Source organism: Trichosurus vulpecula, chromosome 2 (assembly GCF_011100635.1).
Source record: "Trichosurus vulpecula isolate mTriVul1 chromosome 2, mTriVul1.pri, whole genome shotgun sequence".
In the NCBI taxonomy this organism is placed as follows: domain Eukaryota; kingdom Metazoa; phylum Chordata; class Mammalia; order Diprotodontia; family Phalangeridae; genus Trichosurus; species Trichosurus vulpecula.
Genome location: NC_050574.1, coordinates 52,793,011 through 52,806,626, shown reverse-complemented (window position 1 = coordinate 52,806,626; position 13,616 = coordinate 52,793,011). Strand labels below are relative to the sequence as shown.

The following is a 13,616-nucleotide window of genomic DNA, read 5'->3' as shown; positions in this document are numbered from 1 at the left end:
TCCTCTCAGCTTTGACACTTACTACCCTGAATAAATCACCTAAACTGTCTGACCCTCAGTTTCCTTATCTATAAAAAGGGAAAATAATCACTTGCACTCCCAACTTCCATAGGGTTGTTTGTAAGGAAAGAAATTAATAAACCTGAATATAATAAATAATAATAAACATGAAAATGTGATTTATTATTTTTTTAATTGGATGCAGTCCCTTTGTGTTAGCCCCAGTGATTTTTGCCAGAGGTAGAAGAGCCCTCCTGTTGGAAGCAACAAATTATAGCAGAAAATAGGAGTATTTCCAAAGCCAGAAGACTTGGGTTCAAATCCTGACTCTTTATTGCCCGTTACTTTAGGCAGGGCAAGTTCCTAAGCCTCAGTTTTTCCATCTGTAAAATGAAAGAGTTGGATTCAATGGCCTCTGAGGCCTTTTCCAGCTCTAGCTCTATGATCCTTCCCCATTCTGTAAGCCCCATGGTCTAACTCTTCCCTAAGAATGAGATGGCTATGTGCATTCTCCTGCACTGTGCCTAGTTAAAGAGAAATGAAGTCTGGCAAAGTATGAAATAACAAGGAGAAGTGGAAGAGAATCGTAAGGGAGAAGATGAAGCTGGGTGGGAGCTCAGTGGTTGTCGCATCCAGGCCAAATTTTTGTACTTATGATTCATGTTGCTGCTCGACCATTTACCTCTTAGCCTCCAGGTCTGTGGGCTAGTTCTTTTTTTAATTAATTAATTTGTTTATTTTTAGTTTTCAACATTCACTTCTATAAGATTTTGAGTCCTAAATTTTCTCCCACTCCCTTCCCTCTCTCCTCCCCAAGACAGCATGCAATCTGACATAGGTTATACATGTATAATTATATTAAACATATTTCCACATTAATCATGTTGTGAAAGGAGGATCAGAACAAAAGGGAAAAACCATGAGAAAGAAGAGGGGGCGGGGAGAACATAGTATACTTTGATCTGCATTCAGACTCCGTAGTTCTTTCTCTGGATGTGGATAGCATCCATCATGAGGCTTTTGGAGTTGTTTTAGATCATTATATTGTTGAGAAGAGCTAAGTTTATCAAAGTTAGTCATCGCACAGTGCTGCTGTTGCTGTATGCAATATTCTGGTTCTGCTCACTTCACTCAGCATCAGTTCATGTAAGTCTTTCCAGGTTTTTCTGAAATCTGCCTGCTCATCATTTCTTATAGAACAATAGTATTCCATTACATTCATATGTCACAACTTGTTCATCCATTCCCCAATTGATGAGCATCCCCTCAATTTCCAGTTCTTGGTCATCACAAAAAGAGCTGCTACAAATATTTTTGTACATGTGGGTCCTTTTCCCTTTTTTATGATCTCTTTTGGATACAGACCTAGTAGTGGTATTACTGGATCAAAGAGTATGTACAGTTTTATAGCCCTTTGGGTATAGCTCCAAATTGCTCTTCAGAATGGTTGGATCAGTTCACAACTCCACCAACAATGCATTGGTGTTCCAATTTTCCCACATCTTCTCCAACATTTATCATTTTCCTGTTTTGTCACATTAGCCAACATGATAGGTGTGAGATGGTACCTGAGAGCTGTTTTAATTTGCATTTCTCTAATCAATAGTGACTTAGAACATTTTTTCATATGAATATAAATAGCTTTAATTTCTTCATCTGAAAACTACCTATACATATCCTTTGACGACTTATCAATTGGAGAATGACTTGTATTCTTATAAATTTGCCTCAGTTCTCTATATATGGTAGAAATGAGGCATTTATCAGAGACAGTAACCATAAAAATTGTTTCCCAGCTTTCTGCTTCCTTTCTAATCTTGGTTGCATTGGCTTTGTTTGTGCAAAAATTTTTTAATTTGATGTAATCAAAATTATCCATTTTGCATTTCATAATGTTCTCTATCTCTTCTTTGGTCATAAATTCTTCCCTTCTCCATGGATCTGACAGGTAAATTATTCCTTGCTCTCCTAATTTGCTTATGATATTACCTTTTATGTCTAGATCATGTACCCATTTTGACCTTATCTTAGTATACGGTGTAAAATGTTGGTCTATGCCTAGTTTCTGGCATACTATTTTCCAGTAGTTTTTGTCAAATAGTGAGTTCTTATCCCAGAAGCTAGATTCTTTGGGTTTACCAAAGAGTAGATTTCTATAGTCATTGACTACTGTGTCTTGTGTAGCTAATTTATTCCACTGATCCACCACTCTATTTCTTAGCCAGTACAAGTAGTTTTGATGATTGCTGCTTTATAAATACAGTTTTAGATCTGGTATGGCTAGGCCACATTCCCTTGCATTTCTTTTCATTAATTCCCTTGATATTCAGGGCCTTTGGTTCTTCCAGATGAATTTTGTTATTATTGTTTTCTAGCTCTATAAAATGATTTTCATAGTTTGACTGGGATGGCGCTGAATCAGTAAATTAATTTAGGTAGAATTGTCATTTTTATTATATTAGCTCAGCCCAACCATGAACAGCCGATGTTTTTCCATTTATTTAGATCCGACTTTATTTGTGTGAAAAGCGTTTTGTGATTGTGTTCATATAGGCCCTGGGTTTGTCTTGGCTGGTGGACTCCCAAATATTTTATATTGTCCAGGGTTACTCTAAAATGGAATTTCTTGCTGCAGGGCTTTGTTAGTAATGTATAGTAATATATAGAAATGCCATTGATTTACGTGGATTTATTTTATATCCTGTGGGCTAGTTCTAAATTGCAGGGTTGTTTTAATCTGTTAGCACACTTCCAGGTGTGTTGGATAGCTGCGTACATTAGTGCGTAGTATCAAGTAGCATTTATTAAGCACCCACTACCCGCCAGGTACTGTGCTAAGAGCTGGGGATTCTTTAGACAAAAGACAGCCCTTGCCCTTGAAGAGCCCACAGTCTAAAGGAGGAGGCAACTTGCAAAAAACATTGTACAAATAAGATATGTACAGTATAAGCTGGGGGTTTGAGGAGGACTGGGAAAGGCTCTTGCAGAACCTTTTTAACTGAAACTTGAAGGAATCCAGGGAAGCCACAAGATGGAAATGAAAAGGGAGTTATCTAACTGCAAAGGATCCCAGATTCTCAAAGTTGGAAAAGACTCGGAGATGATCTAGCCTCACCTGTGCCTGAATCAATTGATCAAACAAGCATTTATTAGGCACCTGTGAAATGCTACACACTGCTCTGAGGATTTCTTGTTCAGTTGTGCCTGACTCTCCGTGACCCCATTTGGGGTTTTCTTGGCAGAGATACTGGAGGGGTTTGACATTTTCCTTCTCCAGATCATTTTACAGATGAGGAAACTGAGGCAAACAGGGTTAAGTGACTTGCCCAGGGTCACACAGCTAATAAGTGTCTGCAGCTAGATTTGAACTCAGGGAGATGACTCTTCCAGACTTCAGGCCTAGCACTCTAACCACTGCACCTGCTCATGCTCTGGGGATACAGAGGCAAAAACAAAGCATATCCTGCCATCAAAGAGCTTACGTTCTATCAGGCAAACAACAAATGTACAAATAAATAGATAGAAAATACAAGTAAGTGGATTCAAAGTAATTTCTTCTGTTGGAGGGTTGGGGTAGAGTAAGAGGAACCAGTAGTTGGAGGGAGTCAGAAAAGGCCTCATGTAGGATGCTTCACCTGATCCTTAAAGGAAGCAGTGGATTCTAAGAGGCAGAGGTAAAGAGGGAGCACATTCCAGGCATAGTGGACAACCTATACAAGGGCATGGAGGAATACCCTTGGGGAAATGAAGTGTTGTATGTGAAATGGGCTAGTTGGACTGGAATGTAGAGCGGTAACTCTAAACCCATGGGAGCTGATGAAATCACTGACAAAAAGACAGTAGAGAGAGGGGGGTCCAGGAGAGAACCTTGGGGAACACCCACTTTAAGGGGATAAGATGAAGAAGATCACCCAGTAAAGGGGACTGAGACGGAGTAGTCAGTCTAATCCCCACCCCCAAGGGCAATATTACAGAAACCCATAGAGGAGAGCATATCGAGCAGGGGAGGGTGGTCAACAGTATCCTATGTTCTAGAGAGGTCAAGAAGAATGAGGACCTAGAAAGGGCCATTCGATTTGGCAATAAAGAGGTCCCTGGTAACTTTGGAGAGGACTGTTTCCGTTGAGTTATGAAATTGTACCCCAAGTTACAAGGGATTAAGAAATGAGAAGAGAGGAAGAGTAGACATAGAGAGGTTATTAATGTTTTTTGATGGATTCAGCTGAGAAATGGAGGGCACCAGGTTGAAGGAGGGGAATCTCTGTACTGGCATCCTCTTCACAGTTTCCAACAAATGGTCATGTAGCCTTTGCTGGGAGACATGAGGTGAGGGAGAACCCCCAAACCCACCACCTCCCAAGGAAGTCCATTCCAATGTGGCATGACTCTAATGATTGGGAACCTTTTCCTTTCACTGACCTAAAATAGGCCTTTCTGCTCCAGATCCTGCCCTAGCTGAATGCATCTAACCATTCCTACATAGCCTTTCAGATCTTTGAAGACAGCCCTCATGTTCTCCAGTAAATCTGGGTGAAATGAGCTGCCCCTTACTGCTTTTCTTCAGATCCAATCCTCTCCTGTAACTGCCTAGGGCAGACACAGGATGAATCCAGTCCAACATTTATAGTGGACTTTGGAGGGGATGGAGGGAGGAATCAAGGGGAACACGAAGTTTAGATAGACCATCTGAGGCCTTCCAAAAGAGACTGGCTATTTCTTTAAATCTTCAGAGGGCTTCCATGTTTAAAATGGGGATGGAAAAATTTTCAATGAATGTATACATTTTTCCTCCAGTTCAGTAACTCAATTATCTGAAGACCTTTGGGTTTATCAGTTAAGCTGTTACCATGGAAACACAGTCAGATACCAGAAATAACTGGCTGCATTTGAATCTCTGGCTCACTTTGTTAAGCTGGAGACCCAAAGATGAGATTCTGAAATGGGATTCAGGGCTCTTTGAAGAAGCTAGTGAGAACAGTGCAGATCCTCTGGGAATTAATTTTTTTTTTAATTTTTTCACTGTAAATCATAATCCTTAGAATCTCAGTCCTGAGTATAAAAAATACAGTTCATTGAATGAATGCCCAATCCTGGAAAGAGGGAGAAATCAGGCTGTTTTTTGGACTCATCCTCTGAACCCAGGTCAGAAAGGACTTTTGCAATCTTGTGAATGCTGTTCCTAGAGAACCATAGAGTATTAGAGTTGGAAGGGTTGGAAGAGACTTTAGGACCCAGAATGTCACAACTGGGAGGGCCCTTAGAACACAGAATGTCAGAGCTAGAAGGGCCCTTAGGACACAGGATGTCAGTGCTGGGAGGGCCCTTAGGATACAGGACGTCAGAACTGGGAGCTATTTTAGAAACCCACTAACCTCATTTTTTAGATGAAAAAATTGAAGTCCAGAGAAATTCAAAGATAAGCTTATCCCATAGCAGGAGGCTAAAGTAAGGCAACTCCAGCACCTGCGGGTGCACTGTGCACAGTGTGTGCTCCGTCCATGTTGGCAGATTCACTTGAGTTCTATCAGTGAAGTCCATCACGTTGTTCATTTTTATCAAATGGCAGAATGCCGGGCGTGGCCTGTTGGCCGGGATGTTTAGGCTTCTAATGGGCCTCCCCATCCTCCCTTCTGTCCTCATTCCAATCCTCTTACTACTAGAATAGTCTCTCTTATGTGTAAATTTGGGCATTTCATATCCTTATTCAAAAGTCAGCCGTGACCGGCTGTTGCCTCCTCCTCCACCCCAAGCTTGCTCCCCCAGCCCCTCCCGTGCAGTCTGGCTTCCCTCCTTTACCACCCGGGTTCACTCTCATCCCTTCCATGTACTCTGTGCTCCAGCCAAACTGGGCACTCATTTGCCCTTGCCCCTCCCCCCAGGTTACCCCGTGGTCTCCCACCTTAGCTCCTTGCTCTGTATCCTTCCAACGGCTCCCCTTTTTCTTCTGTGGAATCCCTAGGCATCATTTAAAACTCAGCTGAAAGGCCACCACCTCCAGGAAGCTCTCCCTGATCTTCTTGCCAGTAACAACTTTACCCCATAGACACCTTAGCCTTAGTACCTCTCTGGTGCACCTAGCAAGTCTTAGGTGATCTTATAATTCATATATTTTATGTATATATTATAACATATAATAGTTCATCTTACATAATGCCTAGCATGTTCAATTCATATCATAATACCTAGCAGGTTTTTAGTGCTGTTTAGTCAGTAAGTCGAACCTGACTCTTCCTGACCCCATTTGGGGTTTTCTTGGCAGATAGTGGAGGTTTGACATTTCCTTCTCCAGTTCATTTGACAGATGAGGAAACTGAGGCCAACAGGGTAAAGTGACTTACCCAGGGTCACACAGCTAGAAAGTGTCTGAGGTCGCATTTGAACTCGGGTCTTCCTGGCTTGGGGCCTGGTGCTTTATCTACGGTGCCACTTAGCTGCGTGTCTTATGATATAGTTCAATTCACAATATAATACCTAGCCCGTCTTATATTATAGTTCGTATCCTCATTATAATACCTAATATAATGTCTTATATATTATAGTTAACTTTCTAAGAGCAAAGGTTCTGTCTTAGCCAAGTCCTGAATTTTTAACTGAACCCTAAATAATTTGGGGGCTTTGTTAACTACATGGATATTGTTGCCTAATCTTCATCTCTGTTTTCACCTTGATTCTTCACCTCGAGTAGATGGTGTCAGTGATCTGCACACCTGACACCAAACAACCCATCGGTGGCTGCTTTCTGGGATTCCATTAATGCATTGTGGGAGTCGAAGGACCTGTTTTCATTCTCCTGTGCAGACTCCTCCACTTGGCATTCAAGGCCTCCACAGTCATGCCCTGATTTTCCTTTCTAGCTTTGTTCCCCACTGCCTCTCTCCATGAAGGAAATCGTTTCAATTGATCAATCAATCAACCAGTCTATATCAAACACCGGCGTGTGCCGGGCGTTGTGCTAGGTGCTAGACCAAATATAAAGAATGAAACAGTTCCTACTCTCGAGAATATTGCAGGGATGATGGGGGAGATGACAGATTATAATCTAAGTCGATTCAAAATCTGTATGAGGTGAATGAATAAAAGGTAAAGAGATTAATTTGGGCAGAAGGTACCAGCATAGGTGGGGGAAGGGAATGGAGGAAGAAACGCTCCCTTCTTAGCCTGTGGTATCTCCCCACTCTCTCCTGGCTTCCTTGGACAAGTCATTTAACAATTCTGAGTCTGGGGAAGTCATAGTTCTAGAGCTGAAAGGACCTTCAAGTTCATCCAATCCCAACTCTTCATTTTACGGATGATATCAAACAGTTGGGCAGCTCAGTGGACGGAGTGCTGGACATGGAGTCAGGAGGACCTGAATTCAAATCCAGCCACAGACCCTTACTTAAATACGTGATCCTGGGTAAATTACTTAACCATTCTCTGCCTCAGTTTTTTCATCTGTAAAATGTGGATGATAATAGCACCTACCTCCCAGGGTTGTTGTACAGATAAAATGAGATAATATTTGTAAAGCACTTTGTAAACCTGGCAATGTCACATAAATGCTTATTATTATCATTGTTAAGAAAACAAGGCCCAGAGAAGCAAAATGAGTTACCCAAGGCCACATAGGTAGCAGCAGAGCTGGCATTTGAACCCAAGCCCTCTGACTACAAGTCCTGCCTCCTTAATAGGCGTATCTCCCACCTCACAGAATTGTTGCGAGGAGAGTGTTTTGTGAACCTGAAGGGGCTGTAGAAATAAAAACTAGTATTAGGAGGGAATAAATAGAATGTAAGTTCTTTGAGGTAACAGACTGTTATTTTTTGGTCATTTTTATAAACCCAGTGCCTTATACTTTTTCTTTTTTTTTTAATTTTAATTTTTTCCCTGTGGAGGCTTCTTTATTTTGTGGTAAATCCCACTGGTGAACATACACAACATGGAAAAATTCACTTTCACACACAATCTGGAACCATTTTGGCCTGAAAAACAGGTTCAACATAATGGAAATAGGCCTACACATTTTCAAGTATTATAAATAATGTTTGCTCGCTGAAGACTACATTTGTCCTATGTCTTGCTATTTTCCAGGGCAAACAAATGTTTTCTCTTGTGACTTCCCAGATATGTAACAGACTGGGGCCAGGTTAGAAAAGCCGTCTTATGCTTTTTCTAAGATGGTACTTGTGATTTCATCACTTTGAGGGGACACTCAGGATGGAAGTTTCCTCCATTAATATGAATTGGCTATGGTCTTTTTTACTTCTGGTCCAAGAGAGTTGCGTAGGAAGCTAAGAGGTTAAATGACCTCTGGGGGAGGCCACGCAGAAACACTGCTGGACTGGAAGTCTGAGGACCTGGTTTCACATCCCAGTTTTGCTATTTACTGTCTCTGTGATTTGAGGCAAGTTGTCACTTCTATCAGGGCCTCACCTTCTTTACTGACAAAATGAGCAAAGTTGGACTAGATAATTTCTAAGGTCTCTTACAGCTTTAAAACTGTAATCCCCGGGGAGCTAGGTGGCTCAGTGAGTAGAGCACCGGCCCTGAAGTCAGGAGGACCTGAGTTCAAATCCAGACCCAGACACTTGACACACTTGCTAGCTGTGTGACCTTGGGCAAGTCACTTAACCCCAATTGCCCTGCCTTCCCCCCTCCAAAAAAAAACAACAAAAAACTGTAATCCCTTGCCTATAGGACAAGATTTGAACTCAGGTCCTCCTGATTCCAAGGTTGGCCTTTACCTACTACCCCTTGCTGCCTCTCACTTGATACATGTGTGTTGAATCGTGTGTGTGTGTGTGTAAAAGACTATGTGTGAGGTGCATATGTGGCTCCCATCCCTCCAAGAACTCAGATCTCTTTCATACATATTGTTTCTTTTTATCCACGTATCTCTGAGCAAAGGCCATGTAGTCAGAACAGGAACCCAGGTCCTTTGCCTCGGGCGTTGCTAGTTCAAGGAATCTCAATAAAAAGAATTTTCTGTGCTTCTTGGTATCATGTGCTATACTGGATTTCTTTTATGGCAGGTTCAAGGATGGCAGCCCCAGAGAGGCAGAGCGAAGGGGCTGGGAGGCACCCCGAGCCAGCTGGAGAAACAGAGCCACATCTGCTCACAGGCAAGGAGCTGGAAGAAGCAAGCCGATTTGCCTACACTGCTCTCTGTGGGATGTCCCTGGCGTGGCTGTTTCCAGAACCAGAACAGAGGTGGGCTCTTTTGACTTAGAATCTTGGAATCCAAGATTGTGAGATCTGGGAAGGAACTTGGAACAAAGATTGTCAGAGCTAGGAAAGAACTTAGAACAGAGAATGTCAGAGCTAGAAGGGAACTTGGAACAGAGAATGTCAGAGCTAGAAGAGAAATTAGAACAGACAATGTCAGAGCTAGAAGAGAACTTGGAACAGAGATTGTCAGAGCTAGGAGAGAACTTAGAACAGAGAATGTCAGAGGTAGAAGAGAAATTAGAACAGAGAATGTCAGAGCTAGAAGGGAACTTGGAACAGAGATTGTCAGAGCTAGGAGAGAACTTAGAACAGAAATTGTCAGAGCTAGAAGAGAACTTAGAACGGAGTGTCAGAGCTAGAAGAGAACTTGGAACAGAGATTGTCAGAGCTAGGAGAGAACTTAGAACAGAGAATGTCAGAGCTAGAAGAGAAATTAGAACAGAGAATGTCAGAGCTAGAAGGGAACTTGGAACAGAGAGTGTCAGAGCTAGGAGAGAACTTAGAACAGAGAATGTCAGAGCTAGGAGAGAACTTAGAACAGAGATTGTCAGAGCTAGAAGAGAACTTAGAACAGAGTGTCAGAGCTAGAAGGGAACTTGGAACAGAGAGTGTCAGAGGTAGAAGAGAAATTAGAACAGAGAATGTCAGAGCTAGAAGGGAACTTGGAACAGAGATTGTCAGAGCTAGGAGAGAACTTAGAACAGAGAATGTCAGAGCTAGGAGAGAACTTAGAACAGAGATTGTCAGAGCTAGAAGAGAACTTAGAACAGAGTGTCAGAGCTAGAAGGGAACTTGGAACAGAAAGCATCAGAGGTAGAAGAGAAATTAGAACAGAGAATATCAGAGCTAGAAGAGAAATTAGAACAGACAATGTCAGAGCTAGAAGGGAACTTGGAACAGAGAGTGTCAGAGCTAGAAGAGAACTTAGAACAGAGACTGTCAGAGCTAGACAGAATCTTGGAACAGAGATTGTCAGAGCTAGGGGAAACCTTGGAACACAGAGTGTCACTTGAGGTATTTCCTGGAAGGCAGAGCTGTCCAAGAGTGAGTGGGTTGCTGCAGGAAGTGATGGGTTCACCCTCCCTGGAAGTGTTCTAGATGGCCACATGTCAGGGATGTTAAAGAGAGGATTCTTGGTTGAATGTAAATTGGGTTGTGTAACTTCTGAGGTCTTTTACGGCTCTTAGATTCTGTGATTCTACGTGACCCCTCTGCCTCATTTTCCTCATCACTACCTACCTTGCAGGGATGTTGTAAGAAAAACACTTTCTAAAATCTTAAAGCTCTGTGGACAATGAGAATTGTTATTAATTTTATAGATATGGAAACTGAGGTGTAGAGAAAGGAAGGGATTTGGCCAGGGTCACACAGTACGTTCAGGGTAAAGCCAGGACTTGAACTGAATGCTTGTGACTCATAAAGTTGGTGCTCTGGGCATCTAGGCAGCACAGTGGACCTGGAAGCAGGGAGGCCTAACACTTCCTAGTTGTGTGACCCTGAGCCAGTCACTTAACCATTGTAGACTTCAGTTTCTTCTTCTGTAAAATAAGATAATCGCCTCTGCCTCTTGGGGATCTTGAGGATCAAATGAGGTCATATTTGTAAAGCACTTTGCAAACCCTAAAGCGCTATGTAAATGTTAGCTATTATTATTGTTGTGGGATTATCACCATTAAGTTAGTGATTTATTAGCCGCTTAGTCGACTTTTTCCTAAAATGAGATTTTGAGATTACCCGTGGATTTTGTTCATCCCAGTTCTTCCAAGGGTTGGATAATCAGGAATTAGAATTGGGAGAGAGAAAAGCAGAAGTCTTTGTATCTGAAATAATTGTGTCTTGCAGCTCCTTCCGAAAGGAATTTGTGGAAGGCCTCGTGAAATGGCTGGAGTTACCAGAAACAGTTCTCCCGTCCATGGTGGCCTTTGCCGATGGCCTGGGAGGAGAAGAGGAGGTGACATTTGCAGAAATTTTATTGAAGGATCCAGTCTTGAAGAATGATCCACGGGTGATTACTCAGGTACCCAGAAGCCCCTGGGCAGGGATGAATGAAGTAGAAAATGGAATCTTTTTTCAGAACCAGCCTGGAAACAGGTTTGAAGGGCTAAGAGTGCAACAGACTCCAACATCTATAGAATGCATCTCTAGTACCTCCCAACTCTGACGTTCTGTGTTCTAAGGCCCTTCCCAGCTCTGACATCCTGTGTTATAAGGACCCTCCCAGCTCTGACACTCTGTGTTCTAAGGACCCTCCCAGCTCTGACATCCTGTGTTCTCAGGGCTCTCCCAGCTCTGACATTCTGGGTTCTAAGGCCCTCCCAGCTCTGACATTCTGTGTTCTAAGGGCCCTCCCAGCTCTGACATTCTGGGTTCTAAGGGCCCTCCCAGCTCTGACATCCTGTCTTCTAAGGCCCCTCCAAGCTCTGGTGTTCTATGCTCTATCATTTTTTTCCTTTACTCACTCCTCCTCCTGAAGGGAAATGACTGGGCTGCACTTGAGAGACATGGATCTTTGGCAGTACATTGAATACCTCTGAGTAAGTTATCCAAATTCTTTGAGCTTTCTCCTTATCTATGAAATAGGCAGGCCCCCAAAGACATTAGGGCAATGTAAATGAGGGTACGAGGCAACATTTGCCAAAGAGATGGCGTGGAACTTGGACAAGCCCTTTACCTCTCTGTGCCTCAGTTTCCCCATCTGTTAAATGAAAGAGTTGGACTAGGTGATCTGTACACTTCCTTTAGGGGCTAGCGGTCTGTGTTCTCCCTCCAAGTAACAGCTTGAATCATCATAGGATTTTAATCATTAATTTTATATAAATCCCTAGTTTCCTTTTGTTTCCTAGGATCTTCTGACCTTCTCCCTCAGGAATGGTAAGTTTGACTTCCTAAGTCTTATTTTAAAAAAGCGGGGAGGAGGGGGGAACACCCTCTTACTTCTAGGGCCAATGCTCATAAAATTGTAGGTTTAAAACTGGAGGTTTGGGCTTATTCATAATTCCCAGTCCTTGAGAGCCAGACAGACTTCCTTGTGTGGAAGGGAGCTCCCAGTTTCCTTATCTGTCCAATTAAGGGCTTGGATGATATGATTGCTAAGGCCCCTTCTAGCTCTGGGTGGGTGAGCCCATGTGCCAGCTACTGTGGTAGCCAAAAATATAATATATATACAAAATAAAACAAATACAAAAATCCTGCAGAAGTCCCTGCCCTCTGGGGGCTGATGGGTAGCCTGGGGTCCTGAAATCAGGTTAGTGTCCAGGCCATGATTCAGACTGGGATCTTCTGACTCCAAGGGGAGTCCTCTCTGCTACAGCACTAGAGCAACCTCTGTTACAGACAGTGGCCTCTCTTGCATTGACTCCAGCCCTTCCCCCTCCATGTAGCCCTGTGCTCTCCCAGTGAATGAGTGGGGGCATCTCAAGAGAATGAGACAGGTTAAATAAACTTCAGGCCCAGAGGCTTCCTCTACCAGACTAACCAAGTGTCCTATGTGTGAGTTACAAGTGTGAGTAATCATTGTCTCACATCTAAATAATAAAATTCTGATAACATCAGCTAATCAGGCTAATCTGATGGCCCCGTGATAAGGAGGAGTTGGGCATTCAGTAGCCTAAGATTGCTAACTGCAGGTTAGGAAATGCATTTTAGGAAGAAGCATAGAATGCTGCTGCTGAAAGGGACCTTAGAATATAGAAAGTCAGAGCTGGAAGAGGCCATAGAACATGGGCTATCCAAGTTGGAAGGGGCCTGGTTAAAATGTAGAATGTTACAGGGACCTCAGAATGGCAGAACCAGAAGGGACTTTAGAACATAGACCATCAAGGCCAGGAAGGGCCCTTAGAATGTCAAAACTAGTAGAGTATTTATAACAGAATGTCAGAGCTCAGAAGGCCTTAGAACACAGAATGTCAGAGGTGGGAAGTCCCTTAGAACATAGGATGACAGAACTGGGAGGGCCCTTAGAACACAGAATGTCAGAGCTGGGAGGGACCCCAGAATAGAGAATAGAGAATGCCAGAGCTATGCATGGACTTAGACCAGAGAATGTCAAAGCTGTGCATGGACTTAGAATGGAGAATCTCAGAACTGGAGGGTCCTTAGGACAGAGAATATTGGTGTTGGGAAGGCCCTTAGAACAAAGAATGTCAGAGTTGGAGGACCCTTAGAAAACAGAATGTCAGAGTTGGAGAACCCTTAGAACACAGAATATTGGAGCTGGGAGGATCCTTAGAACATGGAATGACTGATCTGGGAAAGCTCTGAGAACATAGAGTGTTGGAGCTGGAAACAGAATTTTTTGAACATAGAATGTCAGGACTACAAAGGACTTTGGTGCTTGTTCACCGCTATCATTTAGAAGTGAGGAAGCCACAGGCCAAGAAAGTAGTGGCAGGCCTGCAAGCAGAATCCTG

General features: G+C 42.9%; 1 protein-coding gene across 2 annotated transcripts in view; it reads left to right on the top strand.

The window, feature by feature from the left end:
* The window catches only part of TMCO4 (transmembrane and coiled-coil domains 4), a 124,975-nt gene that overhangs the window by 13,374 nt on the left and 97,985 nt on the right, over window positions 1–13,616 (top strand). For both annotated transcript variants that reach the window (XM_036746963.1, XM_036746962.1), the window contains exons 2-4: window positions 9,012–9,189; window positions 11,050–11,224; window positions 12,051–12,078. In XM_036746963.1, coding sequence (XP_036602858.1) covers window positions 9,020–9,189; window positions 11,050–11,224; window positions 12,051–12,078 — 373 coding nt within the window. In that variant the 5' untranslated portion in view covers window positions 9,012–9,019. The remainder of the gene's footprint in view (window positions 1–9,011; window positions 9,190–11,049; window positions 11,225–12,050; window positions 12,079–13,616) is intronic.